This window comes from Eutrigla gurnardus (assembly GCF_963514095.1).
Source record: "Eutrigla gurnardus genome assembly, chromosome: 2".
In the NCBI taxonomy this organism is placed as follows: Eukaryota; Metazoa; Chordata; class Actinopteri; order Perciformes; family Triglidae; genus Eutrigla; species Eutrigla gurnardus.
In genome coordinates this window covers 27,686,003-27,708,950 of record NC_139916.1, presented here as the reverse complement: position 1 = coordinate 27,708,950, position 22,948 = coordinate 27,686,003, and the positions used below count along the sequence as shown (strand labels likewise).

At 42.6% G+C, this 22,948-nt stretch overlaps 1 protein-coding gene across 2 annotated transcripts in view; it reads left to right on the top strand.

Annotated features, from left to right (window-relative positions):
- Positions 1-22,645, top strand: part of ripor3 (RIPOR family member 3) — a 66,403-nt gene extending 43,758 nt beyond the window's left edge. For both annotated transcript variants that reach the window (XM_084025515.1, XM_084025516.1), the window contains 23 exons: positions 701-856; positions 2,045-2,123; positions 2,339-2,362; positions 2,472-2,525; positions 2,761-2,910; positions 4,787-4,850; positions 5,096-5,139; positions 5,226-5,351; positions 6,176-6,321; positions 7,973-8,081; positions 8,449-8,606; positions 9,307-9,513; positions 9,931-9,994; positions 10,446-10,712; positions 10,789-10,934; positions 11,008-11,152; positions 11,554-11,686; positions 12,728-12,892; positions 13,755-13,919; positions 19,924-20,126; positions 20,989-21,072; positions 21,211-21,301; positions 21,398-22,645. In XM_084025515.1, coding sequence (XP_083881641.1) covers positions 701-856; positions 2,045-2,123; positions 2,339-2,362; positions 2,472-2,525; positions 2,761-2,910; positions 4,787-4,850; positions 5,096-5,139; positions 5,226-5,351; positions 6,176-6,321; positions 7,973-8,081; positions 8,449-8,606; positions 9,307-9,513; positions 9,931-9,994; positions 10,446-10,712; positions 10,789-10,934; positions 11,008-11,152; positions 11,554-11,686; positions 12,728-12,892; positions 13,755-13,919; positions 19,924-20,126; positions 20,989-21,072; positions 21,211-21,301; positions 21,398-21,498 — 2,881 coding nt within the window. In that variant the 3' untranslated portion in view covers positions 21,499-22,645. The remainder of the gene's footprint in view (positions 1-700; positions 857-2,044; positions 2,124-2,338; positions 2,363-2,471; positions 2,526-2,760; positions 2,911-4,786; positions 4,851-5,095; positions 5,140-5,225; positions 5,352-6,175; positions 6,322-7,972; positions 8,082-8,448; positions 8,607-9,306; positions 9,514-9,930; positions 9,995-10,445; positions 10,713-10,788; positions 10,935-11,007; positions 11,153-11,553; positions 11,687-12,727; positions 12,893-13,754; positions 13,920-19,923; positions 20,127-20,988; positions 21,073-21,210; positions 21,302-21,397) is intronic.
- The last annotated feature ends 303 nt before the right edge of the window (positions 22,646-22,948 follow it).

The following is a 22,948-nucleotide window of genomic DNA, read 5'->3' as shown; positions in this document are numbered from 1 at the left end:
TGACGTATTGTCTTGAATTTTTTGGAGGAATTGTACAAAAAGTTATCTGTGATATATTGATTGATATCGGTCATGAAACGGTCTATCTTGCTTTACTTCTGTCAAACTGCATCATGTCATAATGCAACGGGTTCAGGTACGTTCAGGTTCAGGTACATTCTGGTACATCCAGGATCAGGTACTGTATGTTCAACTTCAGGTATGTTCAGGTTCGTCTACCTCCAGTTTCAGGTATGTTAAGGTACAAATACGTCCAGGTTCAGACACATCAAGGTTCCGATACATCAGGTACTTTTAGGTTCAGGTACGTTCAAGTTCAGGCATTTTCAGGGGCAGGTACGTTTAGGTTCCGGAAACGTTCAGGTATGTTTGGATTCAGATACATTCAGGTTCAGATCGGTTCAGTTACATTCAGGTAGGTTCTGCATTGTCAATGATGTTTTGAGTGGGATGTATTTTAGGGGGTGGTTGTGTCTCAGTGAGTTGAGCGGGTTGTCCTTTAACCACAAAGTTGTCAGTTTGATCCCTGGCTCCTACTGTTCACATGTAGAAGTGGCTTTGAGGGAAACACTGAACCACCTTTTGATGGTTGTTTTGTGGTTAAAGTCTTAAATGGAATCCAGAATAATTAAATTGTGAATTTAATTCTAACATCTATACCGTCTCACTCTGTTTTTACGTGTTATATTTCTGTTTTCAGGCCATCCTCTGTTCGTAACTCTCTTCGCTCCAAAGCCATGACAGGAGGTAAATCTCCCAGAATGCACCTGTCTCACAGCAAAGGAGGCAGGACTATCTGGTCTCTGCAGCCTGATGAGGTCGACAGGGTCTTCCAGTCCCTACGCAAAGGACTCAAGTATGTTTACTACTAGTGGACTATGTAGGGATATGTACCCTACTGTTGATATACCGGTATATATATATATATATACAGTATATATATTTATATATATACACTCACCGGCCACTTTATTAGGTACACCTTGCTAGTACCGGGTTGGACCCCCTTTTGCCTTCAGAACTGCCTTAATCCTTCGTGGCATAGATTCAACAAGGTACTGGAAACATTCCTCAGAGAGTTTGGTCCATATTGACATGATAGCATCACGCAGTTGCTGCAGATTTGTCGGCTGCACATCCATGATGCGAATCTCCCGTTCCACCACATCCCAAAGGTGCTCTATTGGATTGAGATCTGGTGACTGTGGAGGCCATTTGAGTACAGTGAACTCATTGTCATGTTCAAGAAACCGGTCTGAGATGATTCACGCTTTATGACATGGCACGTTATCCTGCTGGAAGTATCAGAAGATGGGAACACTGTGGTCATAAAGGGATGGACATGGTCAGCATCAATACTCAGGTAGGCTGTGGCGTTGACACAATGCTCAATTGGTACTAATGGGCCCAAAGTGTGCCAAGAAAATATCCCCCACACCATTACACCACCACCACCACCAGCTTTCATGTTGACGCCAAATTCTGACCCTACCATCCGAATGTCGCAGCAGAAATCCAGACTCATCAGACCAGGCAACGTTTTTCCAATCTTCTATTGTCCAATTTTGGTGAGCCTGCGAATTGTAGCCTCAGTTTCCTGTTCTTAGCTGACAGGAGTGGCACCCTGTGTGGTCTTCTGCTGCTGTAGCCCATCCGCCTCAAGGTTCGACGTGTTGTGCGTTCAGAGATGCTCTTCTGCATACCTCGGTTGTAATGAGTGGTTATTTGAGTTACTGTTGCCTTTCTATCAGCTCGAACCAGTCTGGCCATTCTCCTCTGACCTCTGGCATCAACAAGGCATTTGCGCCCACAGAACTTCCCCATTCTGATGCTCGGTTTGAACTGCAGCAGATCGTGACCATGTCTACCTGCCTAAATGCATTGAGTTGCTACCATGTGATTGGCTGATTAAAAATGTGTGTTAACGAGCAGTTGGACAGGTGTACCTAATAAAGTGGCCGGTGAGTGTATACGGTTTGGTATTTACATGTTAGTCTGTCTGCTTCTAATGTCTGAATGAACGAATGAATGTTGGTGTCTGCAGGGAGTACCTGGAGGGTCACCAGGTAGAAATGGACTTCCTGTCTTCACAGCAGAGAGAGACGAAAAGAAACTCCAGACTGGTGAGGACTGATGATGATGATGATGATGATGATGGTGGTGGTCATGATGATGATGATGATGATGATGGTGGTGATGATGATGATGATGATGATGATGGTGATGACGATGATGATGGTGGTGGTGGTGGTGATGAAGATGATGATGATGATGGCGATGATGATGATGATGATATTGATTATGCTGATATTGATCATGGTGAATCTTCTGTTTCCAGGCCTTTCTCTATGATCTGGAGAAGGTAAGCTTGGCAGCCACAAGCATCTCTGCAGATTCACATTGTTTCGTCAAACGACGGTCAAACCTGCTTCCATAAAGGAAACTAAGCTATCATATGTTTTCTTTCACAGGAGATCAGAGCGTTGGAGAGATACATACGAAGACTAGAGTTTCAAATCAGCAAGGTAGAAAAGGACATCACATTTACATTTGTCTTGTTAGTTTGGTTGACGTGTTGATCATGAATTCATGGGCTGAAGCTGGGCTGGTAAAATACTGAGGGGGTAACTAGAGGATGAGGGTGTGGATGTGGGAGTCAAGTGAGTGGGACTGGTGGACAGTCTGGTGGACAGTCCACGTGAAATTCAGTCAACTAGCAGATGTGGACAGTAGAGCTGAAGACACAGTGTGTCTCTGCAGGTGGAGGAGCTGTATGAGACGTACTGCATCCAGTGGAGGCTGTGTGATGGAGCGGTCAACATGAAGAGAGCCTTCTCACTGTCCCCATCCAGCAGAGCGTCCAGAGAGAGTCTACTGGAGCTCAGTCGCAACCACAGGCACAGCCTGCAGGTACGGCAACCATTCAACCTCTTCTCTTTGTCTGTCCTCTTTGGATTCTGATGTCAAACAATCTGCATTGGTCCAAGTTCCTAAGCCACTCATCACATGTGTTCACACAAAATGCAATATTTTGTGATTGCATACAAAGTCAAAGCAAAGATAGAAAGTAATTTAAGTGCAATTGAAGAAAAGGTAGAACATAAAAATAAGAAAGAATACCTCAATTTGTACTTATTTGTAGAGTACTTTCCACCAGTGGTTCTGTCACACAGACATAAATGCATAAGCCAAGCTGAAATTAATGATTGTGGTTGTTGGAAGAATTCCGAAAGTACCCATATATATGTATTCTATATTAATACAAGTACTGTACTTAAATACCATTTTGAAGTACTTGTCCTGTAGAGTATTTACATTTTCTGCTCCTTCAGTAAATATTGCACTTTACTGAACTACATGTATCTGACAGCTTTAATTCCTTTACAGATTATTAAAACAAATTTAATCAACTCATAAACGATGTCTTATTATAGTTTAAACGATGTAAAGTCCTCAAAATGAGCTCCACTGAATTGGTGAATACATTAATACATTGACAGTTAATACAATAGTAATGCAATAATACATGCATAATACACAATTACTAAAATCAATATCTAACCATACGTTTTATATTATATGAATATATAATGATGATTGCTAAATCAACCCTACACACATTAGACCACACTCACCAAATACTGACAAATGATTCATTCTTTCATTCATGTACAATAATAATACAATAACACCACTGTGTGATATACATATTTCAGATTTCCCATTTCATATGTGCAATAATATGAACTCAACTCAGCCTGTCTACAATTTTTATATTTGTTTTTTTACTGTTTACTTATTCATTATCTCTACTGTTTATATCTTAACAGTTTACTTATTTACTTATATACTTATTTATTGTCAACGCTGGAAGCATTCACATTGACATTGGTCATTTTGTTCTCAAAAAATTCAACAATGTCCATCAGTTTCAACTTGTTTCAACTCTGATGTGTGGAACGGTGAGACCAGAGAGGAAACGTTTATCTATATTTAAATCAGTGTTCACATGTAAACTCCTGAATAGATTCACCATGTGTTTTAATGTATGTAGACAGAATGTTAACGGTCATATTTCGCTGTTCACATCTTCAACAGTCATAAACTGTCTCTTGGTTTTGGCCTCAGCTTTTGGTTTCCAGCATGACGTCCAGAAGACATCAGGACACACAGGAAGCAGCGGTCTGCTGAACACATGCTGCTTCCTGTGCTGCAGTAGGCTGTCTCTGTCAGGAATCTGCAACTGCTAGACCATTTATTTAACTCATAAAACATTAACCGAGATTTGAGGAGGATCTTAACGTTCATCTTAATGTCTTAAAGTTTCCCTGTATTGAGAATCTGCATCGTTTTTATCCTGCGAGACAAACATGTTGTGCTTGTTTCTGTTTATCAGCCACATTCTCATCATGTGCAAAGGTTTCCAGGTTACAGCAACATACAGTAGTTATTCATTCACACCTGCATGTCAAATCCTAAAATCCCCCAAAATAAAAACAGCAGAGTTTGTAATCTGTGCGTAAAAGACTAAACCTCTATCATCTCCACTAGATTAAATTATCTATTTATTTAGTTGAACAGTTTGCATTGAGAGAAAACTCTCTTTTTCTCAAGGGAGCATATACACAATGTGAGATTTTAATACCCACATGAGCTCTGACCTGTGACCTCTGACCTCTGATCTCACTCTGGACAGAAAAAATAGATGAAAAGTATGAAAGTGGTCATTGAACATAAACAAGAGCCGTCAAAGGTTTTTCTAAACATTTCATTCTCTTCTCTGCAGGACATGTCAGTGATGGAGGGAGAGTTAGAGATCCTGCTAGGAGAGCTGCACATCAAGATGAAAGGTCCACACACACACACACACACACACACACACAAACACACACACACACACACACACACACACACACACACACACACACACACACGCACGCACACACACACACACACACACACACACACGCACACACACACACACACACACACACACACACACACACACACACACACACACACATACACATGCACACACACACACACACACACACACACACACAGTTATCTTCCTAACGTGTGTTTTCACGGTCAGGTCTGATCGGCTTTGCCCGACTCTGCCCTGGAGACCAGTACGAGGTGAGCCCTCTATCTCTACAAACATCTGTTTACTCACTGATGAAACACGTGTCGTGCAGTATGGTGATGTCATGTCACATGACCAGGTGGTGGTGCGTTTGGGCCGCCAGCGATGGAGGATCCGAGGGAGGATTGAGTCAGACGACACACAGTCCTGGGACGAAGAGGAGATGGTCTTCCTCCCGCACATACACCACAACTTTGAGATCAAGGTGACGCAGAAACACACAAACTTCATGTGTACGTGTACTAATACACACAGAGGACATACTTATAATCACCAGAATACACCCTATTAGACATATCTTTGATATTGGTGATATATTTCAGGGAAAACAGAAAAGTGGCTGCGTTATTCCCCTTCAGTCAAATGATAGAAAACTCCCAGAATGCACTGGGCTTCCTCAACGGTTGTTGGTGTCTTTACCTCCTCCATTCATGATCCCTTCACACGGGCTCATTTAAGCAGCCTGAACATCTGGTTGCAGCATCACACACACCTCTCTCTATCATAACATAACATAGCTATATCTCTATATATAATAACATAAAATAAATAAATAATAACAATCTCTCTTGAATAAAAACATAATAAAATAACAATCTTTCTCTATATTGAAATAATTTCATATCTACCCACGTTCTAATTATACACAGTTTCCCTTCACTTCTGTGGTATTTGTACTGTCCTGGAGTATTTTCATTTCATACTATACCATGTTGGAAATGATGTACATTTATTGAACAACTAGTTACCATGTAGACTTAGTTTTTACTAGTTTTACTGTCTGTAATACTAAATAGCTGTTCATGCATGAAGTATTCTATAATGGTACAAAATATCATATATACTATAGTAAAACATTTTACACTTAAAGTAGGTTTTACTGACATTGTCTGACTTATGTGAAGGACCTGATATCTGATTATGTGTAGAATGACTTTGAGGTCATGAATATTTTCTGTTCCCATGTTGGTTGCTTCATTGAACCATCTGTTAGCGTGCCGGTAACTCACCCATCACGTCTTCTCTCAGGTGACCGAGGCGAAGGGTTTGGGTTGGCTGCTGGTCGGCTCGGTGACGTGTGCCAGCGCAGACTTCTTCGTGGTGAGGCCTCAGCTGATGCTGGTGGACATCACGGAGCTGGGAACCATCAAACTGCAGCTGGAGGTCACCTGGAAGTACGGACACAGAGCAACCTAATACAAACATAACAAATGACCGCCATGACGTCAGGTGCAGAGGCATTTCCTGCTCAGAGGACGGGGGTTGATGGGGGGGGGGGGGGGGGGGGGGGGGGGGCGAGGGAAATCAGTCGTGTTCCCAAAAAGGATAGGAGAATAATTAGAAGATGAGATTGGAAAAAGGTGTGGAAATGACATCTGTAACTGTCTCGTCTCGACGTGTGGCGCCTCGTTCTGATTGGATCTTAAGTATGTGACTGTGAGTGCAGTCACATACTCTGATATGAAGTCGATGCTGCTGACAGCAGCATGCTCTCCTAAAAACTAAACTACTATACACTGTGAATTACGTAAAACGTACGTACGGAAACATATTTTGTGGTGGATTACGTTATTATGTCTCACAAATGAGTTTCAAAGGAGTCCGTAGAAGTCCACATGGGGAGGGTTTTTTTCTGTTAACCACATGTCCCAAACTGTTTAAAACTGAGACCGGAAGGAGAGCTTCTAATAACATGATTTAACTAAACAGACCGGTTTCCAGTCAGCAAAGTGGAGATGGTCGGCCATCTCCGTTCTTTTTGTTTTTTTCCTTAACCACACATTTCAAACTGAGACCCTTTGATCGGGAGAAGAAGATGTTTCCTGAGAAATGTAATGAAGAGTGAAGTTGAGTTGTTCATCACTCCCTCCGTTCTGAAATCTTTACTGTTAATTCAACACATGTTTACAGCATTAAAACAAGGCCAAGCAACAAACACAGTGATGTAAACAACAATCAATTATGCACAGAGATTCACATCCAGCCAACAATCTGCTGCTGCTGTTCTTTTCTCTTTGTGCCTTGAACGTGGACCAGCTGTCACCATGCAGCTCATTCACTACAGCGTGTACATCACACACACATACACACACACACACGCACACACACACACACACACACACACACACACACACACACACACACACACACACATACACACACACACACGCACACACACACACACACACACACACACACACACACACACACACACACACACACATACACACACACACACACACACACACACACACACACACACGCACACACACACACACACACACACGCACACACACACACACACACACACACACACACACACACACACACATACACACACACACACACACACACACACACACACACACACACACACACACACACACACACACACACACACACTCCGCCACTTCCTCGCACCATGACGGATCACATTTCAGGGCTTAGACGGGCCAGGTGGAGACCGTTTCATGGATTCTCCCCGGAGAATGGGAAAATCACACAACCGCACACACAACACTGTTGAGCCCCTAAATGATCCACACCTAAGTGATTTCAACCAGTATTTCTGCTGCACATAAGCTCTGATGACACGTGTTCACCAAGTACAGATGGAGCTGAGACGTCTACCACAGAAGGGGCGGGACTTAACCTCCCTAAAAGAACAATATCTCATAGAAACAAACAAATAGATTCAGTGAGATCAGAGGCCGCTGACATTACGCTGACTCGGTGTATAAAAGCACGTGTGTGTGGTTAATGGTCATGTGGGTGAATGTGTTGGACAGCTGTGACGTATGTTTCTAAGTGTTGGTGTGTCTGCAGTCCGTTTGACAGCGCTGAGAAGATGAGGCCGCTGTCCGTCAGCAGGAAGAGTTCAGTGTACAGCTGGACGGCACCGAGTACCCCCTCCTTCTCTGAGAAGTACTTTATAGTGAGTACAACACCGTCACATGGAATCCTTTCTGCACAATGTGAATATTCAGAGAGGAAACAAATAGTGCCACACACACATTCATGCATATACGTGTGTGTGTGTGGGAAGTTGTCATCACCATGGTTCCCTCCACAAAAAGCCAATGGGCAGTCTATAGTTATGTGTCAGTGACAATGTATCGCCTGTGCAGTAAAACCTCTTTCCTCTGACTGAAAGTAGGACTAGTGAAGCATTTGTGGACCAACAAGGTGAAGTTAGAGGTCCACCATGTTTGATGGATCACGGCCGACTCGTTCCATCATGTAACCGTGACGATATGACCTCGGTGATATTAACCTCGACACGTCGTCTCCGTCCCCTGCAGTCGATGATGCGTGACCTGCAGGACCGGGACGGTTCGCTCCCGTCTCTGGTGTCCAAAGGTCATCGACACAACAGAGGAGGCGTGTCTCTGCTCAGCTACCTGTCCAACCCGTCACACGCCGCCGCCTCACCGGACCACAGCCGGCAGAGCCCCTACAGGCGAGTATAATACCGCTACAAGGGGGCAACAACCTGAGACCACACTTGTTGGTTAAGATCTATTCATCTATGTTTTTATGGGAATTATCAGTCATAATAATGAGATGAAATAATGTCAGCCTTTTCCCTTAAAGCAGTATTTTACAATCTGTCTTGTTAAAATGTGGATTTTTTTATTCTCAGACTGTTTGACTTGAATATATTTTCCATGCGGTGTGATTACATATAAAGTCCAGTGGATACAGTTTGGTGAAATTCACAGAGACCTCTGGATGATGTTATAAACTCAGACAGGACGGTGTTTGGTTTCCTGGTGTTTCTGGGACTTCAACACGTACAAAGCAGCAATAGTTGTTATTTCAGCCATCATGGATGAGACTTACATTTTTATTCGGTTAAACTTGCACGTGTGGTGGAGGTATCCTGTATTTCACAGGAAAAATAACATGAAAGTTGTTCTCTCTCGTCCCCTGAATCAAACCTCCACATTGGGAAACGTCACTTTAAAAAGGGGAAAAACATTCTTTGCCAGAGTTCGATGAGAGCATCAATATCAGTTTCATCTCTGTGGCTCCAATAAAGGATCTCCAAAACACTATAGTACTCAAAGATTCAAACATCCATCAATGCAACAATCAGATGTCAACATGGATTTCATGTTTCACTGTGATCTTATGTAGGAACATCACTTTCTCCACAGTCTGTCGTGGACTCACAGCTACCCGTCCAGCCACAGTCAGGGCACCAGTCTGGGAGGAAGCCAGACTCAGCTGTCCCTGGGGGAGGGGGGGTCGCTGGAGAGGAGGAAGAGCATGGATGAGAAGGATGGAGAGGAGGGTTGGAGTGTGTTTGATGCTTCCTCTTCAACAGCGGAGAGTAAAACAGGCTCATCGCTGGCAGCACAGAGGTGACCATCAACTCAACGTCTCATTTATCAGAAGTCACGTTGTCGTGTCACAAAAACATCGTCAATATTAAACCCAGTCTCACAGCAGGTCAATGATCAATAAATACAATCTATTTCATGTTCAGCAACACGAATGTGTCTCTAAAACAATGTTGATCCAAAATGAATTCATATCCTTTTTCAATGTGAACACATGAATGAAACACATCCATGTTATTTTGCAGCGTCCAGAGGTAGAGACGTGAACGTTGGTTTGGTTGTCTAAACCTAACGTTCATCTTTTGACTGTTTCGTGAATCTGTGTTGAATATTTACTCTGCCTTCTAAGTGTCAACAAGTTAACTCCACCAGTAAAAGGAATCAAAGATAATAATAATAATAATGCTTCAGATGAATAAAGGTGTTTCTGCAACACAGGTTAAGTACTCCTGACATCCTCAAGAAGAACTCAGCTGGAGAAGCAGACCAGGACAGTGTTCAGGTAAAACACACCTGAGACCATTCAGCTACAGACACTCTGCTTCAAGGCCTGCATGAGGTGTATCTATCCCATTAAAGTGTCACTGACAACACGGCACCCAGTGTTTCCTGGGAGTTTATAAGCTCACCTTTGGGTGGCATCTTGATGTCCTTCAGTTTTTCAGAAAAGATGCATTTCTTCACATTTCCTCTCAGATCTCAGAAACCAACGTTACTGACTGCGTCTCATTTCCTGCAGGCTGCTTTTTGTTTTTAATGGTGAATTTTAATAGTTAAAACAGCATTATGATGACCTTCACTGATGGGGCGGGACTTAGTCTCTCTATGGCCAATAACAATAAGATATTGATATTGTGATATATATATATATATATATATATATATATATATATATATATATATATATATATATATATATATATATATTATTAAACTCCCCACGTTTGTTCCAGGATTCCTCTGATTGTCATACGTCCTATTCTGCCCCTGCCTCCCCCACAACCCCGGCTCAGCCCCCAGCCCTCCCACCTTCCTCCCCCCCGGTTGCTGCTTCGACCCCGGGGAAGCCGGGGGTGAGCGCTGCCCAGCGCCGGGCCCAGGCCGTCAGACTGGGAGCCCTGATCACAGAGCTGGAGAAGGTGTTAGAGAAGCAGATCTGCTCTGAGAAGGAGCTGAGAGGCCTGAACCAGCAGATACTGCACCTGGCAACCATACTGAAGGTACCTGTGTGTACTAATACACACATGTACTCACCTGGAAGAGATGTTTACCTTTCTACCTCGTGTTGACCCACAGAACGACCTCTCCCTGCTGAGGAGCTCTTCATCAGAGGAGACGCTCGCTGTGGAGGAAGTCCTGGGCAGCTTTGACTTCCTGTCACATGACTTCAACGTGGATGATGACGCTTCCTGTTTCGGGAGCCTGAGTCTTAAAGACAATGGGTGAGAAGATAAACAGACAGAAGAGAATAATGAACAAACATTGATTTCTAATATCTTTCCCTTCATCCATCAGCACCAGTGGCCTACAGCAGCGCACAATGAGGAGCAGCCAATCAACTTCTGAGGAAGAGCTGGTCATCACTCCACTGACCTCTGGGAACTGGGGTCTGGACCAAGCTCTGGAGACTCACCTGGACGAATGCTGCATCCTGCTGCAGGTAACGACACATCAGTTGGTGGCAGAGAATCATGTGACTACAAACTAGGGATGTCAACAGTTAACAGGCAGGTTTTTGCTCTGTGGCTCTGGGAGCACTACGGCGAGCTCCGTGGCACTCAAGCTAGGCGCCAAAGAGCTCGCCATAGTGTCGCTCTCAGAGCGAGTTAGGGAGCAGGCTTGAAAGTAAACACACGAATAATGAAAATGTTTCAATTGGAGTCATATGAACGACTCTTCTGATCAGAATTGGAGAGAGCAGAATCAATATCAGCTGATCGGTGGCTGCACCTGTAACCTGATTAAAACGTGGCGATAACCTTCAGCAAAGCCAACAGAAAATAAAATAACAGAATATTAAAGCTGGATGTCTAACAACAAATCCACGTAATGTTTCCTCAGATGGTCAGGACAGCAGAGTTTGGGCCGTCCAGGAGGGAGCTGCTGGAGGAAATGTCTCTCCAAGCCGAGGTCCTGGACAGAATCAGCTGTCTGCTGCTGGAGATGAACGGCAGCAGCCTCTCAGCCGGAGACAGTTAGTGTTTATCTGCCTGTACAGATAAAGTCCTCAATAATTAATACATCATAGAGCATGAAATCAGTTACAACAGCTCACTGGGTAAAACAACTAAATCATTGATGGTTAAACAAGCTTATAGAAGGTTGTATAATACATGTTGATCAGGCTGCTGGTGGACTTCACACATTTTTACATGATATTACATTGAACACAGTCTCAAGGAAGTTCCTGAAATAATCACTTTTAAATCTACTGAATCATGGACGCAAATTTTAAATTGTCCCATGTCGCTCAACGTTAGGTTTAGGGAAACTGTCACCACTGCACAACAACACTGTGCTCTGATGTGTTGGGCATAATAACATGGATGTATTTAATTCATGTGTCCACCATGAAAAAGGATCGTAATTAACTTTACACTGACTTTGTTATAGTACGACGGCGTATTAGGGCCACTGTAGGAAGAAAAACGGAGCCGAGAGAGGGGGGCACTATTCTGAGAGAAAACCTTGTTTATAATGTGGCAGATTTGCTCCTATATTACTATGCTAACAACCGGCCTTTATGCTAGCTAACTTCCCATGAAGGTACGCATTTATTTTTCTAATTAATACATCACAATGTCCTTAGGGTGATGGCTGTTGATGGTTATGGTTGGTTTTATTTATATGGGCCAAATTGTCATCTTATGAGTGTTTATTGATCAGGCGGTTGGGCTAAGATGCTAACGGCAGCAACTGTTTTTCTCTGAATATTGCCCACCTCTCTCGGCTCCGCTATTTATATATATTTTGTTCCTACATTGGCCCTTAATACGCCATCGTAGTGTTAGTGCTGAGAGACACGAGAAAATGGGCATTTTGTGTTCCTGTTCATGAGACCAATAGATTGCATTTCGTGACTATTTCATGAACTACCAATAAGACGGTAAATCAACACAATATGAACTTGAATACATGAATACCAACAGCAGCAGGAGCGTATCATTATCAGATCATGACCAGTCAGAAACAGCGTTCTCCAGGCCCGACCTAACCTCCTCCGTCCCCCCTTCAGTCCTCCCTGAGGCCCAGAGGACGCGTGACCTGCTGCTGTTCTGGGACGAGTGTGTGGACGACAGCAGCTCTCCGTTCTGCTGTCTGTCCGACAGTTTCTGCAGGACATTGAAGAGACGTTACACCCACAGGGTGAAGGCCAAGCAGCCCGGCCAATCAGAGAAAGGTACGCCACTACTTAACTCCACCTTGACACGTTGAACGCTTCAGGATGATTTTAAGAGTCTCAAGGAAAATCGTGCTTTAACACACATCATGCAAGAAAGTCATTTATCTCGAATGATCTATAAAAGCAGGTTTCAAAATCTAGTTTAGTGTTCAATGTGGACATAGATGTAATATGTTGTCATATGTTATATTTTTCAACTATTTCTTGTACTTCACTTTCTTATGCATTCAAACAAGCAATTCAGTGCAGCGTCAGCGTTTCAGCATCCAGCAGTCCTGTGTTTACATTTCTAAACGTTTGCATTGTTCAAATCACATGTTGTCAAAAGGAAAGCAGGGGAACACAGCAGGTTGATCCATATACTTGACTGTATTTTCAGTAGAGTTTTACTTATTTGCCAAGTCGAGTCTTCCATCTGCAGAGACAACAAAACAGAAATCCAAAGTCCTGAAGGCATCGTTAAATTATCTCAGGAACATTGAAGCTGGTTCGCCATTCAATTTCCAAACTAATTTTAAGCAAACCATTGAAATGGTGCACCAAAAGAAAATAAGGTGTGTTTCTATCACCTGGTTTGCAGCAATTATATTGCCGGCAGCGTTGATGAAGGTGGCGCTGTAGGCTATGTGAAGCTGTAATTTACACACAGAGTAGAAGAAGAAGTTGTGAACTGAAAACAACAAACTTACCATCAACCAGAAAAACAGAGAGATCTTCAGGAATTAAATTCTTTCAATAGGGAAATTTGAATTGTTCTTACATGACAGGGAAGGCCTTTCTATAGTCCATTTATTCCATGATAGCAAAAACCACTTCAAGCAATCATAAAGCAATCTGACTCAGATTCCCCTCTCTGCAGTGTTTTCTCAGCTCCTGCAGCAGGTCCAGACCACCTGTCAGATGTTACCCAGCCCTCGGCCGCCCTGCAGCCCAGACAGAGTGACCCTCTTCCAGCTGTCCGTGTATCTGAAACGCTGGAGCATCCAGGAGCTTGGAGAGCACATCTACAGCCTCTCCAAAGAAGGTATCACTTTAAAACTATGGAAAAACAGCAAACTGAATGAGTGCTGCTGAAAGTGTTCAACAAAAACAAAGTTTGAAAATGGATTAAGCCTTCGTAAGTGTCAGCCCGATATCTGAACTTACATGTGGGGAAATACTCGGGGTGTAACACAAAAGTCATGGTTTAGCATGTGGTTCAATAGGGAAAACAAAGAATGTATTTACAAAATGATCAACATTCAACAGCTCGAACACTTTGATCAAATGCTGTAACTCTGCCTCCGATCACGTGTGGAGTCATATACGCAGCGCTGTGAAGACTCGCTCTCCAGTCCGTTGGTTTCGTTCCACTAATCGACATTCGGGTGATGACACCATGTGTGAAGTCTTGATGAACCCCACTTCAGAAAAGGTTGCATACAGTTTTGTGGTCCATTGAGCTTCATTAACCAACTAAAATTCTCCAGCTGACAACTCGTCCGCTGCGAAACTTTCCGGGTAAAACTACAGAATTTCTGTTCCATGTGAAAGGATGTCCCATACCGAACCAAACGTCCTGTACCAAAAATGTCCAATACACATAATGTACCTCTACATTCCTCACCAATACAAGTATGACACAGAGTCTCTCCTGGCCGGACTCCCGGCCTCTGCGATTAAACCATTGCAGCGTATCCAGAACGCTGCAGCACGCCTTATCTTCAATCTACCCAAATTCTCCCATGTGACCCCCCTCCTCCGTGACCTCCACTGGCTCCCTGTTGCAGCACGCATCCAATTCAAGACGATGGCACTGGCCTTCAGGGCCATCAATGGAACGGCACCCATCTACCTTCAAACACTGGTCAAACCTCATGCCCTGACGTGTGGATCTAACACTTGTTCTATTTTTAGCTCTTACTTTATCAGCAATGATACGTCGTGGTTTCTTTGTTTCCTTCTTTTGACAAATGTTCTTATTGTAAGTCGCTAAATGTAAATGTAATGTAAATTGTTGACCATGAAGCATTATCAGGGATAACATGTTTACTTTTGGTTGTAGAAAAAATGCCTTTTGAAGAAGTCACTTTGCCTGTGGTCATGAGGTGTAACATTTGCAGCATGTATTTATGCTTTCACTTGCTAAGTTTTGGCAAGTGAAAGCATGGCGATTTTCGAAGGGGTCCCCCGCAAAGCAAAGTTCTTTATAAACGGTGCGATCGCAGCATTTTTTTGACTCTCCTTTCCGTGATTACGGCGGAGTCTGTGTAAAAAGGCCTATAGCACATCAGCGATATCCTCACTGAGCAAGCTGAAGACCACATGCTCACCAGACAGATGACGCAAGAAATGACAGAAGACTTCCTGCTGCACACCTCCTGCTTTGTGGACCCGATTCAAGAGAAGCTTCTCTAAGCACCTGGCTGACACAGTTTTGGCGTGAGGAAGACGCTGGGAGTCAATGACAACGAGGAAGGAGAGCGAAGCAGCAGCACCACTAACAGGAAAGTCTCTTCATCATAACCTGGCCTGAAAAGAAATCAAGAAATACAAACTGCTACGATAATCTGAACTCAGAAAAATAGGATCAAAAAGGTCTTGCACTGTTTTTATTTCCCATCTGTGGTTTCAAAGGAAGTACAGTTTGATTGATTGATTTCTCAAGAGGGATTACTTTTTTTTAAAGATCCTGCTCCTTTCTCCCCTCCTCATGAGTTTTGTTCAAATGGGAGATGAACAGAGATGTTTTACACAACAAAATGAAGCATCTGTTTTTATTCATTTAAGGGTCATTGTAACTGGTACTGAATAATAATAATAATAATAATAATCATGGTGATATTGTCTGAGATGGTTATTATACCAAGACAATCTATACCGTTGCAACCCTAGTCTCCATAGTAACCAGTTTTTAAAACTTGCTGTGCCGTTGTGACCTCCAGGATAATCACAGCGAGGACATTCAGAGGACGGACGGTCTCATAGATACAGGACTGTCTCAGAAAATTAGAATATTGTGATAAAGTTCTTTACTTTCTGTAATGCAATTAAAAAAACAAAAATGTCATACATTCTGGATTCATTACACATCAACTGAACTATTTCAAGCCTTTTATTATTTTAATATTGCTGAATTTGGCTTACAGCTTAAGAAAACTCAAAAATCCTATCTCAAAATATTAGAATATCATGAAAAAGTATACAAGTAGGCTATTCAACTAATCACCTGAATCATCTAATTAACTCGAAACACCTGCGAGGGTTTCCTGAGCCTTAAAAACACTCAGCTTGGTTCAGTAAACTAAATCACAAGTATGGGGAAGACTGCTGATCTGACTGCTGTCCAGAGGACCATCATTGATACCCTCCATCAGGAGGGTAAGACACAAAAAGAAATTTCTCAAAGAGCAGGCTGTTCACAGAGTGCAGTTTCAAAGCATATCCACAAAAAGTCTGTTGGAAGGGAAAAATGTGGCCGGAAACGCTGCACAACCAAGAGAGATGACCGCAGCCTTAACAAAATTGTGAAGAAGAGCCGCTTCCAGAATTTGGGGGAGCTTCAAAGACAGTGGGCTGAAGCTGGAGTCCAGGTATCAAAAGCCACAGTTCACAGACGTGTCCGGGAAATGGGCTACAATAGCCGTATTCCCATGGTCAAGCCACTTCTGAACTCAAGACAACGGAAGAAGCGTCTGACTTGGGCTATGGAAAAGAAGCACTGGACAGTTGCAGAGTGGTCCAAAGTCCTCTTTTCAGACGAAAGCAAGTTTTGCATTTCATTTGGAAGTCAAGGCGCCAGAGTCTGGAGAAAGGCTGGAGAGGAGCAAAATCCAAGTTGCTTGAAATCCAGTGTGAAGTTCCCACAGTCAGCAATGGTTTGGGGAGCCATGTCAGCTGCTGGTGTTGGTCCACTGTGTTTCATCAAGTCCAGAGTAAATGCAACTGTGTACCAAGAGATTTTAGAGCACTACATGCTTCCATCTGCTGAAAAGCTCTATGGAGATGAGGATTTCATTTTCCAGCATGATCTGGCACCTGCCCACAGTGCCAAAACCACCAGTAACTGGTGCACTGACCATGGCATCACTGTCCTTGATTGGCCTGCTAATTCCCCTGACCTGAACCCCATCGAGAATTTGTGGGGTATAGTTAAGAAGAAGATGAAAGACACCAGACCTACAAATGCAAATGAGCTGAAGGCCGCTATCGAAGCATCCTGGGCATCAATAACACCTCAGCAATGCCACAGGCTGATTGCCTCCATGCCACGCCGGATTGATGCAGTAATCCGTGCAAAAGGATTCCCAACCAAGTACTGAGTGCATCAATGGACATTTTCAAATATTTGATTTAGTTTTGCTGTTATAAAATTATTTTTTTACTTGGTCTGAGGAAGTATTCTAATTTTTTGAGATAGGATTTTTGAGTTTTCTTAAGCTGTAAGCCAAAATCAGCAATATTCAAATAATAAAAGGCTTGAAATAGTTCAGTTGATGTGTAATGAATCCAGAATGTATGACATTTTTGTTTTTTTAATTGCATTACAGAAAGTAAAGAACTTTATCACAATATTCTAATTTTCTGAGACAGTCCTGTATATAGACAATAACAGGGTTTGTGAACAGTTTTTCCAGAACAGAAGTGTTCGCCATCCAATCACAGAAAATCACATAAATCACATCCTGACTACGTCGATGATGATCCTTAAGGTTTTGGTTTCTTCAAGTGGTTGATTTGATCATCATGGTAAATAAATGGTAGATTACACAATGAGAGAAAATAGGCCCTTCATAGCAGCTAGTTTGACATGTCATTGCAGGATAAACAACAGTGTAATTAATTATAGTAATTGGGGCCCTGTTCCATTTAGGTGGGTCAGGGTCCAGCCATTGAGCCTGCTGCCTCACTGGGATGACTGTGACACTAAACAGAATGGGACCATAATTCATTTACGCCAGTTGACCTGCTCTGACATGTGTTCATGCTCCAAGTCCTTTTGCACTTTCACTATTTTTTGTCACAAATTCATTCATTCATTATTTTTTATTTCTGATTATGAGTAGAACAACTACACACACTGCCGAGCTGCATCTCAAGTTATTCTTCAGCTTTCCAGCTTCCAGATGAAGAACACCACGTTCATGTGGCTTCTATGTTTACCTGATTAACCCCCCCCCCCACACACACACACACACACCCACACACCCACCCACACCCACACACACACACACACACACACACACACACACACACACACACACACACACACACACACACACATACACACAAACTGGTCTGTGTGGGTCCTCTAAGCCTCCACTGGTAGGACAACTTGGAAAATATGGAGTCCACATGGGAACCTCAGAGATTTACATAGCAATGAACAGATTTCACACTACAAACAAAGGCAGAGAGAAAATACAATATGGATAGTAAATGCACCACCATGTTTCAGTGTCAAACACTTTGTTTTCTGTGTTTTGGTGATTTTTATGGACCAATTAATGGAAAACTCTAGACTCAGAGTTGAGCCTGCAGGCCGGCCCGTCTGTGTGGGGGTTGCATTTGGTTTTATTTGATGAGTTGCATTTTTATTTAAAACACAAAAAAGTGCTTTAGTCAACAGTCTGTGTCAACGATAAAGTGGAGAATGGTTCACGGTCGTAGTGATCGTGTTCACTGCATAGCAACGTGATGAGGTGTGTCTGCGTGCCTGAAGCATGACAGGTGTCTCCAAAGTTTGTGTATCGACGTGTGTGTGTGTGTTCAAGGAATGCTGGTATGCAGTTTTAGTTTTAGAGCTTAAGGTTCTGAGAACGTTCCAGAAATTCCCGCTTGCTAAAAGGCATCTGGACCATCTGTCAACATTACTGCCAAAAGGGTCACACCAAACAAACTGGGTGTGTATGTGTGTGTGTGTGTGTGTGTGTGTGTGTGTGTGGTCGGTCGGTCGGTCGTCTTAAAAGGATGAATTGAGTTTCAACAACCGTGTGATTTATCATCAAGAAAAACAAAAACAGTTCCTCCCCTCCTCTCTCATTTCTTTTGCACAACACAACACATAAAAGTGATAAAACATCACTGTTTCTGTGCTTCATTCCATCTGGGACGAATCAAGCATTGGTTTCAACTCACTTTAAACACTCAGGCAGGTGGACTCTGCGACCCAAATAAGACAAAGAGAGCCAGAAGGAATCCATTTTTCATTCCTCAGTGCTGCAACACGAACCGGCCCTGACTTCATGTACCAGGATGCATTGCATGCAAGCTTCAGAGGGTTCCCATTGGATATATACTCTTACACCAGCTCTGTCTCCAACAAAATGAAGTTCCAATACAACTCAACTACACAGAGCAGCAGGCAGTCGAAGTTTATTTGCGTTCAAGTTTTTGTTTGCTTTCTGTATTCAAGACATAAAACACATTGAACACAAGGAGAAGATGGCTTATTCATTGTTTCAATTTTTTAATCATCATTATTTATTGATAAAAATACGGGAAACCCCTTAGAGGCTCCTGCAAATGATGACTGATATCCGAATGGATATTTGGTACCGATATACACCAAGTACAAGTACAAATACTTGCATTTCAGTACTTGCTGATACAGAGTAGGCTACCGATGTTGAGTATTTTATAATACCATTACAGTTCTTACGATAACTTTGACAACATTTTAATTTTAGTATCAGTGCATCCATAATATTTGGTTATTTATTCTTGCTTATCCTGACAGGGGATTCTATTGAAATGGTACACCACCATGCCTACAACAGGGGAAACACTGCCACACTCTCAATTACAGTTAGTTCATGATAAAACAAACCAAACACGCTACAAAACCCCATAGTTAGGTTTAGTCAACAAAACTACTTTGAACCTTCAGAGAAGATGAAGGTGCTCTTAATAAAATAAAAAGTGATGACGATCATGTGATTTATATATATATATTTATATAAATATATATATATATATATATATATATATATATATATATATATATCAGACTCAGTGTTCATTCATTATTGTCACTAACTGTCTTTCAGAGTACATCCTGTCGGCCCTGAGGAGCCCCAAAAGGAGGCGGGCTTTAAATCGGCTGAGGGGGCGGAGCATCGCGGAGCTCCTCCCACTGAGGTGCACGCTGCAGACTGTGGCCGCCCTGCAGGTCGACTCCAACCACAAAGTGTGCAAAGCTGCTGCCAACTGTCTCTGCAGAGCTGCAGGCTGCAAGGCCTTCAGGAGTAAGGTACTGTCTCCGTGGTAACGAGACCCGAGTCCACAGGCCGGCTGCTCTGTGAGGCTCTCAGCTAAACCTAAACGCTAACGTCATATACTCACAATCACGTTGTTGACATGCTGATGTTTAGCAGGTATGATATTTACAATATTCACCATCTGAATTTAGTGTGTTACCATGCCAACATTTGCGCTACACACAAATACAAATACAAAAAACAAATGAATGATGGCCAATTTAAAGTGATCACCAAATGTGTTACAATGAATCCTCAGGGGAACATGAATGATTTGAAGAGACATTTCACTTCAAACCACAAAATGTGAACCTAACAGTTTCTAAGGGAGAAAATGGACATAATTGTAGTTTCAGGGCTCGACAGTAATTTGTGCCATTTGCAACCATTTGGAAAAATTGGCAACTAATACTTTTTAACATATTAAAAAAGATGGGTTTAACGGTACATGTTTCCATACTGGAAATTTGTGGAACAGGACGTTTGCTTCGGTATGTGACATCCTTTCAGTGCGATCCAAATAAAAAAACATATTTCTCAGCAATGAAGAGCTGATGCCTGCTTACCCGTCTCACAACTTTTAAAAGTTAGTTTTGCACCCTGCAGCTTCCTAAAATCTTTTAGTTTGTGTTTGCCACCATGTTTGATTCAATCAGGGATAGTTCACAGAGTTGCACACCTGGAAGCTGCCCAGTACAACCAGTCTGATCTGTTGGCCAGGGAGCCGCTCCACTGAATAAGCACACAGCAGCTAGCATGGCAGTAGTTATTATTTCTAAGCAGATAACAGCTTCCCTCTACTGATTTGACTCTCTCTCTCTCTCCCCCTCTCTGTGTGTAAACCTTCTCTTCCAGGCGCTAGTTTACTACACAGAGAGTTTGAGAAGCTCTGATGTTCAGATCCAACAAGGATCCTGTCTGGCTCTTAAATGCCTCAGGGTGAGAAGAACACAAACACCTACAGAAACATTGTTTTCAGCTCTGTCTGCTGCATTTTCACACGTGTGTGTGTGTGTGTGTGTGTGTGTGTGTGTGTGTGTGTATGTGTGTGTGTGTGTGTGTGTGTGTGTTTGTCAGGCGATAGAGAGCGTGGACCACATAGCAGATTTGTGGAGATCGACAGATGAAGATCTGTGCAGCGCTGCCAGAGAAACCGTCCTCTCGTTTGGTACGGACATTAATCATTTCCCTTTGAGTAGTTCATTCATTTGTATTTTATTCCATGTTAAAACATACTTTCTGTTCTGTTTCTGTCCGTCTGCAGGTAAGAAGGGCTACCTGGCCTTCCAGAGGATGGACCAGCTGTACACTGAGATGCAGGAGGAGGCCTACCAGAACCAGGAGACTGAGATCACCTTTCTATAGGACACACGTTGGATCTAAAATAGGTCGTTAACAGATGGGATCTGGCATGAGGAGTCTCAGTGGTCCTGACTGTCACACTAAATCTAACTCGTGGATGTGTCTTTGTTGGATTAAGCTTGTGCGCCTGCACTGAAGAGGATTTTTGTTTGAGGAAATCTGTGGTACCCTCATGACAAATACCAAAGAGGAGAGAGGAAGATCTAAAGATGGACGCTTTGCTTCGTCCTGTGACCAGAGAAGTGACTTTACTGGGAACGTGAATTAACTTCAAATATGCAACGTTTTGTAAAAAGAAGGAGTTGTGTTCTCCATTTAACCTTACTTTCATCAAGGTCTACATGGATGTTTTATTGGAAAATGGAGGAGAAACGTATTATTATTTCATATAGTGTCAAATGTGTGTGATTAAGAGCAAAAATATGTAAAAAAAACAACAAAAAAACATTGTGAACATTAAACCCTGAGGGACTAAATACATCCCTGAGTGGCTCTCTTGCCTTAAGAGGAAGAACCCTCCAATCTACGCAGCTACCTGATACTGGTTTTTGCTAAGTGGTACTTTAATCAGCTTCTGAATGTTTAGTACAATGAATCTGATAGGGCTGCTGAAATGTTCCCACAAAGCTGTGTGGCATTCGGGGACCCAGGGGATTACAGGTCGACCAACTCTAACGCGTGTGTCCACATAGCGTCTTTTTCCGAGCACCAGCGTCTTTTTCCAGGTCGTCCTGATGAGCAGCCTCTTTCTTATGAGCGCTATGGAAAATGGAGCTTTGTTTTCTGTCTGTCCTGAGCTTTATATGTCCGACAGACCATCATAAATAAGAAAAGCCTGTTAGTGGAGCAGATCAGAAAAAGACGCTACAAGGACACACACCCTTATTCCCTTCATGAGTGCATGGTGAAATGTAATAGTTTGTCAGTGAGAGTGGTTTGCAGATGATATGAGATGTTGTGAACTTGTGAGGTCAGTGTGTTGTTATTTGAGATACGTGTGCTTTGATTTAGTCTGAAGAAGGCAGGTGTTTGATAAAGAATGCTTCACTGACGCATGACTCATGAAGATTGAATCCATGCATTGTACATGTGGCATGAATTCCTGTTACTCAGTTACAAAAACATTCAATACATTCATTTATATCATGCCACCACATTGGCTGGACTCTGGTTCTGCAAATGTTATTTTCATTATCAAATAATCTTCCAAGTATTTTCTTGATTAATGGATCATTTGATCGTTTTGTTCAGATACAATATAAAGAATAGAAAACAGCTGATCACCACATGTAAGGGGCTGGAAGCAGTAAAATCTTGGCATTTCTCTGATCATGAGGCATCAATCAAACACATAAACGTCTCATTTCTTAATGATGAACAGCAGGAATTCATGGACCATCCTGTCTGGAGTCATAATGTAGTACTAAAGCCTGTTGAACCTTATCACTGAGTG